The following is a 17,351-nucleotide window of genomic DNA, read 5'->3' on the forward strand; positions in this document are numbered from 1 at the left end:
CCCTAATTCTTCAGCTAATTACTTCTCCTTTAAACTAGAACCTTTATTTATGGGCTTAATATAGAATAAATTAGCAGTGGAGCTCCAGGACTCAAAAGAGCAGTTTGGCTTAGAGTGCTAGTTCAAACAGCAAATGCAAGGAATAAGCCAACAAATTTTCCTCTAGTAATTCTCCATTCTAGCATGGATTTTGCACTTGTGCAGAGAACAGACCTGTCTGTAACATCCCATCTTCTCTGCACACTTGGTCACCATCTGCCTGGGAGGCAGAATCTTTTTTTCAGCTCAAAGGTTGTATTATCTCAGGGTCAGGTTTCAGGAGGCCACATGCCAGAGCAATTGGTGTGATTTCTTTTGTATATAGCAAGGTGCATTCCAGCCGTGAAAATGGCTCTCCAACCAAACGAGGCATTCTTGGAGGTGGGATAGAAACACAATAATAAATAAAAAGCAGGTGCTTGCAGGAACAAGGATGCTCTACAAGCTGGTAAGGACATCCTACAAGCTGTGCTCAGTGTTATAGTTGAAGGCATGAGAATTTCTGGCTTGGCAAGGGGATAAACTCTTGTCACACCAGCTCTTTAAAAGAGCCCTCCATCTTGATTACCGTGTACATTCCCCAAAACACCACACTACAAAAATAGCTTTAAAAAGAAAGACACTTTAATGAAATAAGTTTTGACGCACTTGGCTTGTTAAATTAGAGAAATAAATTACAATGTAGCCATCGAGTGATACAAAAGTGATACTGTAAACATTTTCTCATCATCATTGCTCTCACAAATTGAGAGAGGAAATGGCAATTACAGTGGCTGGCTGGGCTACCGCCTGTAGAAACTTGAGAACGCTTCCCCACCCCCTCCAAGTGCCACCTGCTTCGGCACACAAAGAGAAGGATGCAATTTGGTCCCAAGGAGATCTGGATTCTTCCGTTTTCTACAACGGCAGCCAAAAGGGTCTCAGACCAAGAGCAGAGGGATATTCCAGTGAAGGCAGCTATTGAACTCGGGGGTCACAGGCCTCTAACCCTGATTCACACAGCCAGCTGCCTTCCTCCTTCACTGCCTGATGAAGGCAGGAAGTGATTCTCAATCCCTCAGAGACCCAAGAAGATTCAGCTCTGGAATAACTTCAGGGAAGCCTGGCATTCCCCTAGCTTCCCTCAGAGGTGAGTCATCAGAAAAAAAGAGTTGTGGAAAGAGCAGAACAGTCCTGAGGAAATTCTGCTTGCCCTTCCTAGGCAATATGAGGAGTGAGGTACTTGCTACCTCTAGGAGCCTGAGGGAATAACTCAGGAAGTCTCTCTTCCCTGTCTTGGCCGTAATCTACAGTCTAGTAAATCTTTTTGTCATTAGATGATGGGCCACTTCCTGTGACTGATACTCTGCAGCCAAGCTTGGTTTTGCAACTGTCAACTCTCCTCCTCTTCAGAAAAGGCATCATTTCCCCCCCTCAGCCATGTGCATAGAACCACTCTCCAAGGTCTTGTCCACTTAAGTCAATTCTGTAGGGACTAGTGTAGGTCCAAATTGCTTTGCTCATGAGGAGGAAAGGGAGGAGGATGACGACTAGTACCTCAAGTATAAGCCCCAAAGGCAGAATTATCAAGTTGCCCTTGAAGATTCCTGTGCTGGTAAGTATAATAGCTACAATCTTAAAAAATATCTGGTCCCACAGAAAAACAAGGATGAGTGTCTCCTGACAAAGGAGGCTGGTCTTTCATCCAAGTGAAGGGATGGGGAAACTGTGCCCCCCCCCCCCCCGATGATGCTTGACCACAGCTCCAATCATCCCTGACCACAGGCCATGCTGACCAGGGGGACAGGACTTGGGGAAATTTTAGAAATTCATTCTAAAACAGCTTGGAGCAGCTTCATTCAAGGTTAAGCCCGTTGTGACGTCAAAACTTGGTGGCCAGGTATACCTCCAAGCTTCTGGTGACACAGCTCTGCATCCACCTCAGCACAAATCCTGCCATCGCTGCCATAGTGTAAGAACAGGGTGCACTTGTTCTCTTGAAAAGGGTAAATTCCGAGAAGAAAGAGTGCTGTTTCCCCACAGAGTGAGCATGTGCTATAAGTGGAGTACCCAGATGTCTTCTGGAAGGAATCAAGTCACATTTTGAAGAGATTCTGGCTTTCACAGTTAAACTATGCCCTGATAGGATGGGTGCAGGGAGCGAGGTATGCCAAACAAATCCAGTGCAGAGGGAAAGGATGAAGGTATCAACCCTACTCTCTAGCACCCAAATCAGAGCCAAGGCTCTATGTATGCAGTTCCCAAGAGGTTAGGATACAAGTACCAGGATACTCCTAGTTTACTCAATGTTTCCCCATCAACTTGTTAGTAATATACAGCATCTTTACCTGACTACTTAGCTTCCCAGCGACTTCCTCTGGAATGAATAAAAATAAATATGACCGGCAAGTCAATATTAAGAATTTTCTTTTTTAAGGCAAGGTGATGACTTTTTCTGGACCAACTTTGGCTGAAGATAGCAGATGCAAGCTTTTAACACTCTCATGACCTCTTCAAGGTGGATCCTACACCGTCCTGCCTTGGGGGTGGGGGACACTCCAGGAGGTACCATATTTTTTACTCCATAAGACATACTTTTTTTCTCCTAAAAAGTAAGGGGAAATGTCTGTGCATCTTATGGAGCAAATGTGTGGTCCCTGGAGCTGAATTGCCCAGGGGCGAAAAGCAGATCGTGTTGAAAAGTGTTGAAAGGGGGTGTCGAAAGGAAGCCGCTGAGCAGTTGATTGGCAAGTGATCGGGAGGGAGATAAGGCTGTGGGTAAAGGAGGCTGCCGGGGGAGGGGGGGGGAGGTAAAGACAGCAAACTTGCAAGGAGAGGAGACAGGAATGCTAAAACAAGCAATGAGGAGAGAAATTAGAAGAAAAGGAGGAGCAAAAAAACTGGTCCAGCTGAGGAAAAGACGCTAAGGCAAACAAGAGGGAAGGGGGGGTTGAGCAGCTGATCGGCAAGCGGTCAGGAGGGAGATAAGGGACGCTAGCAATAAAGGAGGCTGCCTGGAAGGGGGGAGGTAAAAGCATGGATCCTCAGGATTTTTGCATTGGGTCACCCCAAATTCACCATCAGATCACATATCATGTCTGTGGCTACAGCATGAACCACAACAATCATACATCCACTGTTTCGTTCAGATTTTTTTTTTCTTGTTTTCCTCCTCTAAAAACTAGGTGCGTCTTATGGTCAGGTGTGTCTTATGGAGCGAAAAATACGGCATGTTACGAAGCTTTGTCAAAAAGGACTATCAGCCATACAGGCTGAAAGTCTATGGAAGTGCTTTAGCTGCAAACCAGAAACTTTGCTGGACGTGGTTACTGCCTGTGATACTGTGTTTTAAAATTTAGAACAATTACAGCAAAATAAGAGAATCAGCGTTGTCAATGAAAAAGGATCCCGTGGGACGGCGGCTGCGGCAGCCCCTAAGTCAGCCCCTGCTCCTGCTGGCGGGGGTGAGAAGAACTGGGCCTCCAGGGACCCTAAGGCCCAAGTACAAAATTATAAGGAGCAGAACCAGTGCCTAACTATTGAAAAGGAGCAGCAAAACACAGACAGACAGGAGGGGGAGGAGCTGAAGCTGCTGAAGGACAAGGACAAGGCCTTGGCCCAGGAGCTCCAAGAAAAGGAGAACAAGCTGAAGGGAGTCAACAAGAAGCTGAGCAAGCAGATGAGGACCTGGCCAGCCACAAGAGGGAGGACAACCTAGAAGAGGAGCTAAAGAGTGTCAGGGCCCTCAACCGGCAGCTGCGTGAGGAGGCCAAGACCTCGGCCCAGAAGCTCCAAGAGAGCCATGAGAGGGAGAAGCAGCTGGTGGAGCAGTTGTAGCTGCTGCAAGAGACCATCAAGAGCCAAAGCCAGAGAATATTTGAGCTGTAAGCCAAGGAGGATTTGGGAGATCAGAGAGGGCAACATCCGTATCTGCTGCCGTGTGCTGGAGAAAGAGGCATGGACCTGCCAAACACAAGGAAGAGTGTTTAACTTTTGTATATTTATAGAAAGAAAATTGTGCAAGCAAAAAAAAAAGAAAAAAAAAAAAAGAACCAAACCATTAGTAACTAGAAACCAAACCATATCAATACTGCCTGTGACCTTCATCAATTACAGTTGGCCTTACTGAATCAATTTCCTCCAAAGGTTTGGGTAAGGAGGTGCATTTTTAAGTGACGCTGAAAACCAGGTAACGGCAGCGCCAACTCAAAAGCTTCCACTCACCAACTTTAACCAAGAAGAGTATCAGTTGCCCTTTTTCTTCTACCCACGCCTTGTTGAGTTGATTCTGCAGGAGTCCAAAACGATCAGGGACATTTTCTGCTGATACACGGGAAAATTAAATGGTCTTGATTTCTTGGGACTGACTTTCCGTGAAAGTCTGGCGCTGAGCTTTCACTCTCTGGAGGTGCCTCCCATGCAGGGTGAATTGTGACCAGCTGAGGAGCTGCAGCAATGCACATGTGATGGGGACAAAAACAAGGAGGTAGAAGCAGCCCTGGCGCAGCGTCGGTTCCCAGGCTGTGTAGGAAGCCAACTTGGGCTGGGCACTCACGATATTGCTCAGGGCATCCCGCTGGAAAATGTCGTAACCTGGAACATAAATTGCTGAGTAAGCTGAATGTGGACTTGTTGACATTATGAGTGTTGAGAGCGTCCAGTTTCGATCTAACTATTGATCATGCAAAACAGACTCTGTGATTTCTACTTGAAACCTCTTCTTCATTTCTTCCCTCTATTACGCTAGCTGCAAATGCAGGCGTCTCCTTTCCATTCACTGGAAGCAACAATCTTTGTGAACTTTCCTTGTTCAAGGCAGCACCTTTCCCCAAGAATGACGTTTTCTTGGCTGCTTAGGAGAGTTTGCTTGGAGGGAGGGCTCCATCCTTGAAACATGAGGTGGAAATCCCCTCCCCTCCCCTCCCATCCCACCACACTACCCTTGCCCTTGAAACTGTAGCCAAAGGCACCTAGAAAAGGTTCCCAAAAAGGCAGCCAACTATCAGGGGAATGGGGCAACTCCCCTATGAGGAAAAGTTGCATTGTTCATGGCTTTTTAATTTAGAGAAAAGGGGGTAAGAGGGGCCATGGTAGAGGTGCCTGCAGAGTCGGTAGAGCATGAGACTCTGAACCTGAGGGTCATGGTTCGAGCTCCACGTTGGGCAAATGATTCCCGCATTACAGGGTTGGACTAGATGACTTCTGTGGTCCCTTCCAACTCTACAATTCTATGATTCTGTGAAAAGGATGCATGGTGTGGAGAAAGTGGACACAGAAAGGTTTTTCTCCCACCTTGAACTCTGGACCATCCAACAGAGCTAAATATTGGAAGATTCAGGACAAAGGAAATACCTCTTCACAGTCAAAATGTGGAATTTGCTCCCACAGGAGACAATGATGGCCACCAACTTGGATGGCTTTAAAAGAGAATTTGATCAATAACTGCTAGCCATGATGGTTATGTTCAACTCTGAGTGCCATTTGCTGGGAATCGCAAGCGGGAAGAACGCTGTTCTGCCCAGGCTTCCAGCGGGCATCTGGCTGGCCACTGAGACAGCAGAAAGCTGGACTAGATGGGCCTTTGGCTCTTTTTATGTACTGAGGAACTAGGATCTGTGCACAACTAAGCACCCTAGCCTGCAGCTTCAAGTAGCAAGCTCACTAGGCGCTCCCCTAGAGACAGAGAGACAGAGCAAATACTGAACATTCCACTCTGGAGAGAGAGTCTTCCTTAATGGTAAGTTCATGTTCCAGCAACTGAACCCTTGAACAGTGTGTCCTGAGCAGGGACACAACATGTCAGGATGGGGTACAGATTGTACAAGCTACACCCAAGAAATATCCTGCGGGGGTGGGGAGTCCCAAATGAATATCCTCGCCTACATTATTAACAATTATCCTCCACTCTGAGGTCAGAGAAACCATCAATTGTTGTCATCTCAATTCCCATTCCACCACCCAGACCATCACCTACCTGTATAAGCACACAGGAGCCAGGTGCCAATCAAGGGGGCAAAGGTCTGGCCTGGTTTGGTTACCAAGGCAACCATGCCAAACAAGAGGGCCGAGGCAGCCTGCTGCCTTCGATTCAGCACCAAGTCTTCATCTACCAGGTCGGTGACCACCAAGTTCAGCAGCTTACAGGTCCCTTCCGTGAAGACGCGGTTGCTGGGGAGAAGAGAAGAACAGGAAGGTTAACAACAGACATGGGCACTGTGGACCCTGAAAGGGTTGCAGATAATCAAAATATATACAGAAGAACCAGAAAAACTTACTACTGTATTTACATGCTTGCGGGTACAACCTACAAGGAGGTAGTAAAAACAAATGGGAAAAGGTCCTGCCTTGGATCACATGGGTTTTCACCACAAGCAACCCTTAGCTAGATTAGCACATTTTTCAAAAGTCCGTTCCCCAAATTCACGAAAGCTGGATTTTTATTTAAAAAACAGCAAACATTGAGTTTTTCAGGATCTTAAGTTCCCATGTGCCCATGCATATAACTAACACAGGCATCCCCATACTTGGCCCTCCAGATGTTTTGGGACTACAATTCCCACCATCCCTGACCACTGGTCCTGTTAGCTAGGGATGATGGGAGTTGTAGCCTGAAAACATCTAGAGGGCTGAGTTTGGGGATGCCTGAACTAACACCTCACCCTGTCTGAAGATAAAGGACTCACCTGTTGCCTCTCTGGATGATTCTGAGAATGCCCATATTCTCAGCAGATATAAAAAGCTGAGCACACAGCCAAGAATTCAGAGTTCAGCAGTAGCAGCAAATGTGGTACCCAACCCTGGATGTTGATGGGCTATAATTTTTAAAAAACCTTTATTTATCTAGATTGTTTCATAGTAGAAAGCTATCAAGGCGGAGTACAGAACACATAAAAATGTGTTCCGAAAACGACAATTCTCGCCATCCCTGACCATTGTCCCTTTATGGTTGGGTTTGATGGGAGATATGGACCAAGAACATCTGGAGGGTATTGGCTACTCCTGTCTAGAGTCTAGCTTTGGCTCTATGACTCATAATGCTTAATCAACTACCCCAATGCCATGGACATGGCCTGTTGTTCACACCCAGGCCAGTTCCCCAGGGCCTTAGCAGGAGAGTGGGGTACCTGGCTATGAAGAAGCAGAGCAGGTAGATCCAATCTGGTCCAGCAAGGAGCATAATCACACCGAGCAACAGCTTCAGGAAGAAGAGCCCTCGCACCACTGCATATACCCCCCACCTCTGGCAGAGAGACAGGAAGTAGAGGTTGTTGAGATGAGGAGCCACGTAGGAAACTCCTAAGGAGAAAAACCAAATGGGTTCAAAGAGAGCAAGCATTCAGCTATGGCTCATTATTGTCATAAGGAACAAATGAGGTTTCAATGCATGCAACCAGCAATAAACAAACCTGCATTCTGTTGGAAACAATAAAATTACATTTGAGACCATCTGTCTAGCCCAGCCTTCAAAAACCTTGTGCCCTCATTCTTTGGACTGCAGCTCCCAGTCAGCCAAGGCTGATCTAGTCTCGCACAAGGAGTAAAATAGTCCTGGTTAACATTGCTTAAGATTTCTCTAACCAACACACTAGAGGCAGATCTAGCATCCTTCTTTCACAGCAGCTGCATTTATCTGAATTTGGAGAAATCCTCCCCATCCAAATCCCCACCAGTTTCTAGGTAGATCTCTCTAGTCCATTTCTAGAAATCAAGCCTCCACCCCTCCTACTCCCAACCTTGGACTCACCAAGCAGAAATGATCCCATGGAGAGTGAGATACGATCAGACAGCAGGTGCTCCAGGAAGAGGGGGAAAAAATTGCTGTTAAAGTGGCAGTGAAAAACCTGCAAAAGACGACATTTGTGAGACCATTAAAAATGGCAGTTAGTACTGTACATAATGTATCAAACCATAAAACAGGAATTTTCATTCCAACCACACACAAACATGCCATGTGGGGAGGTAAATGGAGGTGTTGTGCCAAGACGCTCAGAGTGCACAACAATCTCTAGCAGGAGCACAGGAAGAGAATAACTATGACACAGGGAGGCGGCGGGGGGGGGGGGGGAATGGGAATGCTCTCTTGTGGGCTCTGCTTTGACATCACACTCTCTCAAAATTACCCTGAAAGGCTGTGCTCCAATCATTTAAGGTGCAGAAGCAGCCGATTTCCCCTCATCCCATTTGTGCCACACCATAGGATGGCTGTATCTATATCAGCATCTGCCTGGAGGCAAGAGGAGGGCTGATGCCAATAATAGCCTTCTGGACTGTCCTCATGCAACCAAGCGACAGTGATGAGGGGTGAAGAGAGAGCCTTGGTTTGCCCCTGTGCTATAGCCATTGAAAGGCTGGCTCCAGCTCTGTTCCTCAAACAGAAGGCCTTGATTTGCTGTGGGAGAGGGAAGGATTTTCCTGAGAACACAGATTCTTATCACAGACATGCAGCATGCAAGCCCTTCTTTGGGCCTATGCAGGAAATCAAAGGCAATTTTGATAAAGCCTGTGCATCAACTGCAGACTGACCTGTGAAATTCATTCTACAAAAATCCAGATCAGTGTCACATTCTAATCCACACCTCGCCAAATATTTATCGGCTACAATAGGCAGGAGGGTGGCCTTAGGAGCCAGAAAGATTTATTCTGCCATGTGGGAAGCCACCTGGACTCTGATAGGTGGGCCCATGCTACACCTACCTGGATCAGGTTCATAGAGACAAACCAGAGAAAGTTGTGGTGTCGGGAGAGCTGCTTGAGGTACTCAGCCAGAGTGATTCTCTTTTCTTGTTGCACAGATGGATGGTCAATATACAGTCTGGAGGAACAAATGGACACATTTCAGTCAGTATCAAGTGATGGATAAGGTGCCAAGTTCAAATTTGTATTCGGTCACAGACTTCACCTGGTTGAGCATGTCGCTTTTGCAGTCTTACAGAGCTTTTGAAAAGATAATACAGTGGTGCCCCGCAAGACGAAATTAATTCGTTCCGCAAGTTTTGTCGTCTAGCGAATTTTTCGTCTTGCGAATCACGAAATCCCATAGGAATGCATTGAAAATCAATTAGAAGAAGAAGAAGAGTTTGGATTTGATATCCCGCCTTTCACTCCCTTTAAGGAGTCTCAAAGCGGCTAACATTCTCCTTTCCCTTCCTCCCCCACAACAAACACTCTGTGAGGTGAGTGGGGCTGAGAGACTTCAGAGAAGTGTGACTGGCCCAAGGTCACCCAGCAGCTGCATGTGGAGGAGCGGAGACGCGAACCCGGTTCCCCAGATTACGAGACTACCGCTCTTAACCACTACACCACACTGGCTCACTACACCACATTAATGCGTTCCTATGGTCAAAAAAAGTCCAAACAAAGCCAAATTTGGTACAACAACAGTTTATTAACTGCTCTTTAAAGTCACACATACTGTAAAGAGCAGTTCAAAAATTGAAGGGAAAATAAATTAACTTTATAAACAAAACATTCTTTGTTTTTAGACAAAGGAAACAAAGTCGCGAGATGTTTTCGTCTTGCGAAGCAAGCCCATAGGTGAAATTCGTCTTGCGAGGCAAATCGAAAATGGAAAAACCTTTCGTCTAGCGAGTTTTTTGTCTTGCGAGGCATTCGTCTTGCGAGGTACCACTGTACAGGATAGGCCCAAGGCAGTCACAAATGAGCTCCTTAAAATGGCAGAATGCAAATGACTCAATATGTTATTGCGCAGCCAATTTAGATTCTGTATTAACAACAACCATCACACTGTGTTCTTGATGTTCTTACCAGAGAAGTCTGCCTTTGTCTTTTTCATAGAATGTGTTTTGAACTAGTTTACATAATCAAAAGGCAATAAAAAATACAATTTATGCTTGATTTAAAAATGGCTAGGATAAAACTACTAGGGGTCAACTAGTATCACTGAATTAACTCCAGCACAGAAGGCCAGAACCATATTTTTTTACAGAGAAACATTTGGAAAATCATTTTGACAGACTGTTCAATACAGTATTTTGCCCCAGTTTTTTGCTACCAGCATTTGACATTCAGTGGTGAGATCTATACACACTGTGGATGCTAATATCTTCTTTCATCCTTCTGCATCTCAGAATACTGAAGCTAACACTTTCATAGAAAGGGAGGCAGAGCAAGGGCAAAGACTGGCACTCAGCTATCACTAAATATATTTAATCATACGAGGTACTGTAGACCACCTGGGCCTTAGCATCTATTGAATTATACGCAGTGCTTTTTTTCCTTGAAAAATGTTTAGGGGTACTCTTCATTTTGACTCAAGAAAATCACCATTTTATAGTTCAAATCAGGAAAAATAAATACAGTAAATGGACAAAAGTACAAAGATTCATCAAATGTTTAGGGGTATGCATACCCCCAGAAAAATCACTGATTATATGTGTTGTTTATCCTGCCTTTCTAAAAGCAAAATCACTTTGCAAAATATACACAGAGGGAGAGATATTTTAAAAGCACAATTTTTAAAAAAACAACAAGACCACGGCTAGTACTAAGTAGGCACTGCTCCTAACCTTGATAGAGGAAAGGAACAAGAAGCAAGGTATCTCCAGAAGACAGGCCTACTGTGCACCCACTTGCCAGCTAGACCCTACTGCTTATGCCAGCTAGTCACATCCAGAGAGTCAAGTGTAAAATCCCATTAGCCCAGGTACTGAAGCCATGGTCACATGTAGGTAGTTAATTCACTGTGTAAAAGCTTTCCATCACACTAGGAAGGCATGGCTTCCTTGCCCTCCCATCAACCATGGATCAAGAAGCCCAAATGCATGCTTTATTTTTTAACCAAACTGCACACATATTACTTACAAATCACTCTCCCTGAACTTGCGAATGTTTGTGCCTGCTGTTTCAAAGAACCTTGCAGCGTATTAAAGTGTCCGCTGTTGGCCTACAAGCAATACCCTATGCTCATTGGACATCATATTTAAAAGGAGAATGGTGATTATGCAACCCGGCGCCACTCACTCTTTCAAAGCTGCATTTTCATCCCACTTCACGTGTCCCTCAGTCTGAAACCTCTGCCTCAGGAGCCATGTGGCCAAGGTAAAACCAACTGCCGAGCCGAAAGCCAGCACCACGCAAAATATCCGGAAGGAGAAGAAGTCCTCCTTGTTCCACACAGCATAGGACATGAAGACAGAGAGAGAGCCAATGGCACTGAAGAGTGATGAGTAGAAATTGAGGCCGGTCCTGTCCTTTGCGGACACAGCGAGGTCAGCGAGCAAAGCGTTCTGGTTGAGATCCACCATGGTGAGGAAGCTGTCGTACAGGCAGAGGCAGATGAGGAACTGCAGGCCTGGGGTGGCCCAGGCAATCCAGAAAGCCAGGAATGACATAGCAAAGAGGGGGCCATTGCGGCTCAGGGCCTTGAGTCTCTTCAAAACCACTTCCGGAGTGGAAATCGCCACTCCAGACCTACAAGAGAAGAAACACATTGCCCATGAAAATTGGTTGGGCCTCCTCCCACAACTATAAAATTACATAGTTGTTTTCCTCCTCTCCAACTTTTGTGTTATCCGCCCACCTTGCATTTCTGCTACCCTCTTTCATCACTGTTTAGCACTCTGCTTCCTGCTTTGTTTTGATTGCCTAAGTTTGTACCCCATTAAACCTGTGTGTGTGTGTGTGTGTGTGTGTGTGTGTGTGTGTGTGTGTGTGTAGTTTTCTCAAAACCATTCTAGCAAGACAATTTGCTTTGTCACTCTGGACACTGGTCCACCTTCCCTCCATTGTCATCACACATGCATATATATCACAAACTCATCCTTCAGGTGTGGACCTTCATATAGCAACAGTACCATCTACCCACAGGAATGAGGCATCAGAGGCTTTGAATAATCCAAAGTTTTGCAAAAGTGAAAAAACCCCACAACGTCAGGGGATAAGGACACAAAACAGCTCAATATGGACTGAACATGCTCAAGGGCCACAGTGTACTGTCTGTCTGCTGTGGAAAACCAGAAAACGGGAGAGGAGGGGAGAGAAACGGCAGTTCCTTAAAAAGAGCATGACTGGCTGGAAGCTTAGACTCCACTGCAGTGTACTGTCCCACTTTTGTTGTTTATAATGCTCACACTGCACCATTGTGCACACAGGAAACGGCCTTAAACTGACTCATACCATTGGTCTACCCAACTCAGTGTTGTTTGCCCTGACTGGCAGGGGCTCTCCAGGGTTCCTGACCAGGGTCTCTCCCAGTTCTTCCTAGAGATGCCAGGGATTGAAAATGGAAGCTTCTGAATGCTGGCCCTTCCTCAAAGAAGCTAAACCTGGATAATTCACCATCACAGTGTGCAAATTCATCATTCAGCAAAATAAAAACAAGTATCCACCATTTCCAAGAAGAGGAAAAGGATATAACTCATTATTGGTACCAGACAAGGAGGGAGGGGGGACAAGATGAAAGGCAACCGGACTGCTAGTCAAAACGAGGCCCACATGTACAACTGAATGAGTTAAAAGTTGTGAGAGTTGCCTCCAGAGAAATATGCTTGTTAAAAGAAACTAATCATTTAAACATGTTCTTTCAGTGGTCTCCTTGACCCTTCATAGCAATTCAGCACTCTTTAATATTCAATGCAGACAGCTCTACTTACTGTTGCGTGCTAAGGAAAGCCCGATCACTCAGCCAGCCAAAGAGAGGATCGTTGAGGCTGTTCCAAATCAGAAACACAGTCTGGAGGAAAAACACAGAATACCCAGTGAGACAGCCTGTGGTTAAAACCACTTCAACATCCAATCCTCCTGCTGTAGACATAATTATTATTTTAGTAGTTAACAATGTCCGGCTTAAAGACTTCTGCAAGCAATAACGGAAGTGGTCACCGATACGCAACAGCTTTTCTATGCCAGTGCTCTCCAGATCAAATACTGCCCTTGTGAATGGTCACTTTGTTGATTTTAAGTTTGACGTAGAATCACCACCACACACCGTACTTTTTGCACTTCGTTGCCATTTAATCTCGCAATTTACCACTGTTTCAGATAGAGACAACTGCCAACTGAGGATGAACAGTTGAGGAACCTTATTCACAAAAGCTGTGCCATAAAATATACACTATTATTAGCCTTTAAGATGCCACGAACCTCTTTGTTGTTTCAGAACCCAGCTATCTAGCTCTTACAAAGCAGGGAGGAAATGTAAGTTGTTAAAAAGTTCAAAACTCACCTCTCCAACCCAGAAGGAGAGTTTATCAATCTTATATACAGAAACAAAGGTGTCCACATAGTAGAGGAGGAAGACGTTGTGCAAAATGGAAATGAAGAGGGACAGAGACCCGTAGACCACCGCAACAGGCAGGTTGAAGAGGCAAGCCAACAGCCTGAACCCCATGGTGGCTCACTCAGAGTCCTTGGGCTGCCCACATCACCTCCAGTTCCAATAGGGTCTCTCCCTCCAGCATCTACTAGTTCTTGGATGGAGCCGAACCATCATTACCCCTGTCAGAGAGACAACAAAATTGTGCAGTTCAGTTTCTTAGATTCAGTGCATTTCCTCTCCCTGACCCACCTACCATCACCAAAAGAACCAGGTCCATTTAGCTTGGGGCAAAATAAAAAAAATAAAAAATCCAGCTGCAGGCAGTTTTTGCTCTCTGGTTCAAAAGGAGATTTCTAATAGGATTTAAAGGCTAAGGCTGTCTTACAGTAGCAAAGAAGGTTTACTAAGCCAGGGCATCAGCTGGCTGCAGCCTTCAGAGCCGAGGGAGACAGAGGAGGGCCTACTGTGCTTTTATACGCTGCCTATAATGCTCTTCATTGTCTGCTTGAGACCCAGATTAGCTTGTATCCATAGCTTCAGGTGAGAGTGTAGAGGTGAGGAATAGCTAGCAGCCCTGCATGGAGACACCAGATGTAGAAAACGGAGCTGTCTACTAGTTTCCATGAACGGCTCAAAAACAAGGCCATCACCAAGGCCAAAAGTAGCTCTTCAGCTGCCTACACTTACAGCTTTAGTGGGCAGAAGATAAGTCTCACCTGTGTGCCTTCCATTACAGTAGAGTTAAAAGCAGCTGTTGTGTGTCAAAGGCAATGGGAGGAGGAGAGCAAAGGGCAGGGAACAAATCTAAGGGATGAAGTGACCAATATCCAATAATAATCATACTGAGAGTAAATTCAATGAAATCAATTTACTTAGGTCCATTATTTCAGTAGGCCTACACTGATTAACAATGAGCTCTTAATTGGGTTCCATCTCTGTGTTTTGCTTTCAATAGTACCTACAATAGTGTTCTATTGACTGAATAATAGCAAGTACTGTACTGTATCAAATTTCATGAGCAAGGCATGATGGCAGCAGTCACCCTTTGCCGTTCCTTCCCTCTACATCTGAACACTGTGGTTCTGTTTAGCCATCCTATCTAACAGCTGCTGAATGACTCGCTCAAAAGTAACATATCTATAGCATGCATATCTCTATACACCAGCCCCATCACTACTGTGTTTTCTGCTGTAACCTCACATTTTAAAGCCACAATGTTTGAGGTGCTAAGTTGTTTAGTTAGTTGAGGTGCTAAGTTATTTAGTGCATCCACCTGAATCAACAGCTCTCAAACCCCATTTGCTCTCAGAGCACAACTGGTTTCATCTGCCCAGCTGAGGGCTACCCCACCTGTTCCATTTGAGGATAGCCACTGATCCATCATGGTTAATGGAAGCACACATGGCCTCCTGTAGCCCACTCCCAAAACACAGTGTGGGAGTAAAACCACACCATTATTTGAAACTGGTCATAATACAAGAACTTGGGGCCATTCAAGGAAGCTGAAGTTTGAAAGACTCAGGATAAATGGAAGTACTTCTTCACACTGCACATAGTTAAACTTAAGAAATTTTCTGCCACAAGATGTAAAAAAGATAAAACAAATTCATGGAGAATAAGGCTATCAATGGTTACTATCCCATGAAGGCTGTATAGTCATACCTTGGAAGTCAAATGGAATTCGTTCCAGAAGTCCGTTCGACTTCCAAAACATTTGGAAACCGAAGCACAACTTCTAATTGGCTGCAGTAAGCTCCTGCCGCCAATCGGAAGCCGCATCGGACGTGAGGCTTCCAAAAAAAGTTCGAAAACTGGAACACTCACTTCCAGGTTTCAATTGTTCGGGAGCCAAAACGTACGAGTACCAAGGCGTACGACTGTATATTATTTCCTGCATTGGCTGCAATGCGCCTCTAAATACCAGTTCTTCGGAATCACAATTCCAGAGAGTGTTGCACAGGCATCTGCCCGCCTATGTAATAACAGGAAGGGATCAGGGAAGAGGAGCAATCCATGCACTGCTTAGTGAATTGCAAGGAAACAATGCGTACAGGTTTATCTTGCCCTGGACACGGTTTTAACTTGCCCCAGATGAGTGGTTATTGTCAAGTCCTCTTTCAGCAGCACATCACTACTTAAAATGAATTAAAAATAAATAATTGCACTACAATACCTTGCAGAGATGACACAAGCAGGGATGAACTCTTGCAGCAGTGGCACATTGGTTCAGTCACTGCCTTAACTTGAAGGCATTAGTAGGTAACATCACTAAAAATGAAACACATACATCCTTGCACTGAGCGGCACATTGGGTATTCAGAAGTGGGCACAGTTAATCTTAGAAACATTTACTCAGATTTATATTTTAGCAATGTGGCTTGAACAAGATGATTAAAATTAGTTCAAATTAGTTCAAAATTAGTTCAAATTAGTTAAAAATTTAGTTAAATTCAGAGTTAGGGCCCAATACGTTATTCATGTAAAATAAGGGAAATAAGTATCAGGGTATCTTTCTAGAGCTAGTTAGCCTGAAAATGAAACTAGGAAGTTTCGCTTCTTTTTCAGCCACATCAGCTGACGTGTTTCAGCAACATGCAACCACGTCCTCATACAAGAAAGTAGAGTCATAGCTTTGACTAATATTGTAGGCAGCCTTTTCTGTCTATGCACCCATTAGTTAAAATGTTGCCGAGACATTACTGAGAATCAAACTATGCTTCCCCACATCTAAAACGGCAGATGCTTAGCAGCTTGAGCTAAGAAAACTAAACTGTGCTGCCAGAGATTTGTGGACCTTGTGCTCGAAGAAAGCACATAACACAGTCTGAACACTTAAAAATCAAGCCTCTGCTGGAAACTGAATGGGGTGGAAAGAATTTCCAAGCAAAGATCAGACTGACTTACCCACGTTTTACAGTTGATAGTTGATTTTTCTCATTGTCTGTTCTAGACTTTTTTAAGTTCCTTGGAGGCATGGAAATGTCTATTTTTACATCTATAACTCTCTAAGGCACCATGAGCAATGATGGCACCATATCAATCAAAATGCCTTGGCTATGTTCTCAGCCAGGGTCCCTATATTGTGTTCAGTTGGGAGGGAGTGGGTTGTAAAACACAGAAAGTAACAGCAAAACGAAAGATTCAGTTGCATTTGCAAGGAATTTTAGACTTGCGGCAGAAAATAGCCGGAAAAGGTAACATGGGTTTCGCCACAATGCCTCTTTCAACATACTGGAAATTACACCTCGAGCTGCCAGGTGAGAAGAGCTTTGTGGGGAGAAGGTTTTGACCAAGTCGTTAAATACAACCAAGCCCCAGCCCCTCTCCCACATCCAGGAGCATAAAGGGGACATCTACAGACACCTCTTACGACACCTTACAAGCGGACTGCTGAAGCAGCTTTTGGTGGGCTTTGTAAATCCACTTCCAGCCTTCATCTGGGTTACAAACGGGGAGTGGGAAAGACATGATTCAACCGAAAGGCAGCTGGGCAAGAGGCCAGGGAGGGGAGCGCATGCCTTCCTCGCAGGGTCGGTGCAGAAACTCCTGTAAGCGCAGGAGATCCTGGCCAACTCATCACCCACCTAACTAACCGCCCACCGGGAGGTAAATCGTGCTTGCGCGTCAACCCCAACGTAGCTCTATGGAGCAGGCAATTAAGGCAGAATGAATGGGGAGACACCATTCTGCAGTCGGGCGGGGGGTGGGTGGGAAGAGGAGAATCCTGACAAAGCTCTTTCGCAGGCAGATCATTACAAACAGGAAAATAATCGAGAGCCCACCTTCTTCTGTTCTTCTACCCTCCGACTGTACCTGTACCTTCGGCCCAGATTCGCCCTCTTCCTTATCAAACTTGCGCAGTCGTACTTCATTTCCCACTAACCCGCCCTCTTTTACACGACGTCAAGCGACTCCTGCGCGGCGGCCATTTTTGACACTGAAGGAATGCTCCTTTGGACGCCATCTTTGATGCGGGCGCGACGGACAACGGCCGTTCAGCCAGGGGCCAAACGTAGGGAGGTGGTGTTTTGCCGCTCCAGTGGGCGGGGAGAGAGAG

General features: G+C 45.4%; 1 protein-coding gene across 5 annotated transcripts; it reads right to left on the minus strand.

The window, feature by feature from the left end:
- Positions 1 to 641: 641 nt before the first annotated feature.
- On the minus strand, positions 642 to 17,253 carry MFSD13A (major facilitator superfamily domain containing 13A). Of its 5 annotated transcripts, none has more exons than XM_083505097.1 (10): positions 17,114 to 17,253; positions 15,468 to 15,562; positions 13,202 to 13,473; positions 12,630 to 12,709; positions 10,999 to 11,448; positions 8,713 to 8,830; positions 7,763 to 7,859; positions 7,143 to 7,314; positions 5,993 to 6,186; positions 642 to 4,611 (listed from the first exon to the last, which is right to left on the minus strand). In XM_083505097.1, the coding sequence occupies exons 3-10, from the start codon at positions 13,364 to 13,366 to the stop codon at positions 4,358 to 4,360; spliced, it is 1,530 nt and encodes a 509-aa protein (XP_083361223.1). In that variant the 5' UTR covers positions 13,367 to 13,473; positions 15,468 to 15,562; positions 17,114 to 17,253; the 3' UTR covers positions 642 to 4,357. The 5 variants fall into 5 exon arrangements, with proteins under 5 accessions (XP_083361223.1, XP_083361222.1, XP_083361224.1 ...); XM_083505096.1 differs by having other exon boundaries at positions 17,108 to 17,205; XM_083505098.1 differs by having other exon boundaries at positions 17,077 to 17,174.
- Positions 17,254 to 17,351: the final 98 nt, after the last annotated feature.

Source organism: Podarcis liolepis (genome assembly GCF_965112155.1).
Source record: "Podarcis liolepis genome assembly, chromosome: 5".
Lineage (NCBI taxonomy): Eukaryota > Metazoa > Chordata > Lepidosauria > Squamata > Lacertidae > Podarcis > Podarcis liolepis.

Bases quoted from the DNA above. Each gene is read 5' to 3' on its own strand.
- MFSD13A (XM_083505097.1), bottom strand. From the start codon at position 13,366: ATGGGGTTCAGGCTGTTGGCTTGCCTCTTCAACCTGCCTGTTGCGGTG. The intron at 11,449-12,629 runs GTAAGTAGAGCT...CTTCTCTTGTAG, and splicing joins GCTTTCCTTAGCACGCAACA to GTCTGGAGTGGCGATTTCCA. The intron at 4,612-5,992 runs GTAGGTGATGGT...TTTATGTTCCAG, and splicing joins GCTCCTGTGTGCTTATACAG to GTTACGACATTTTCCAGCGG.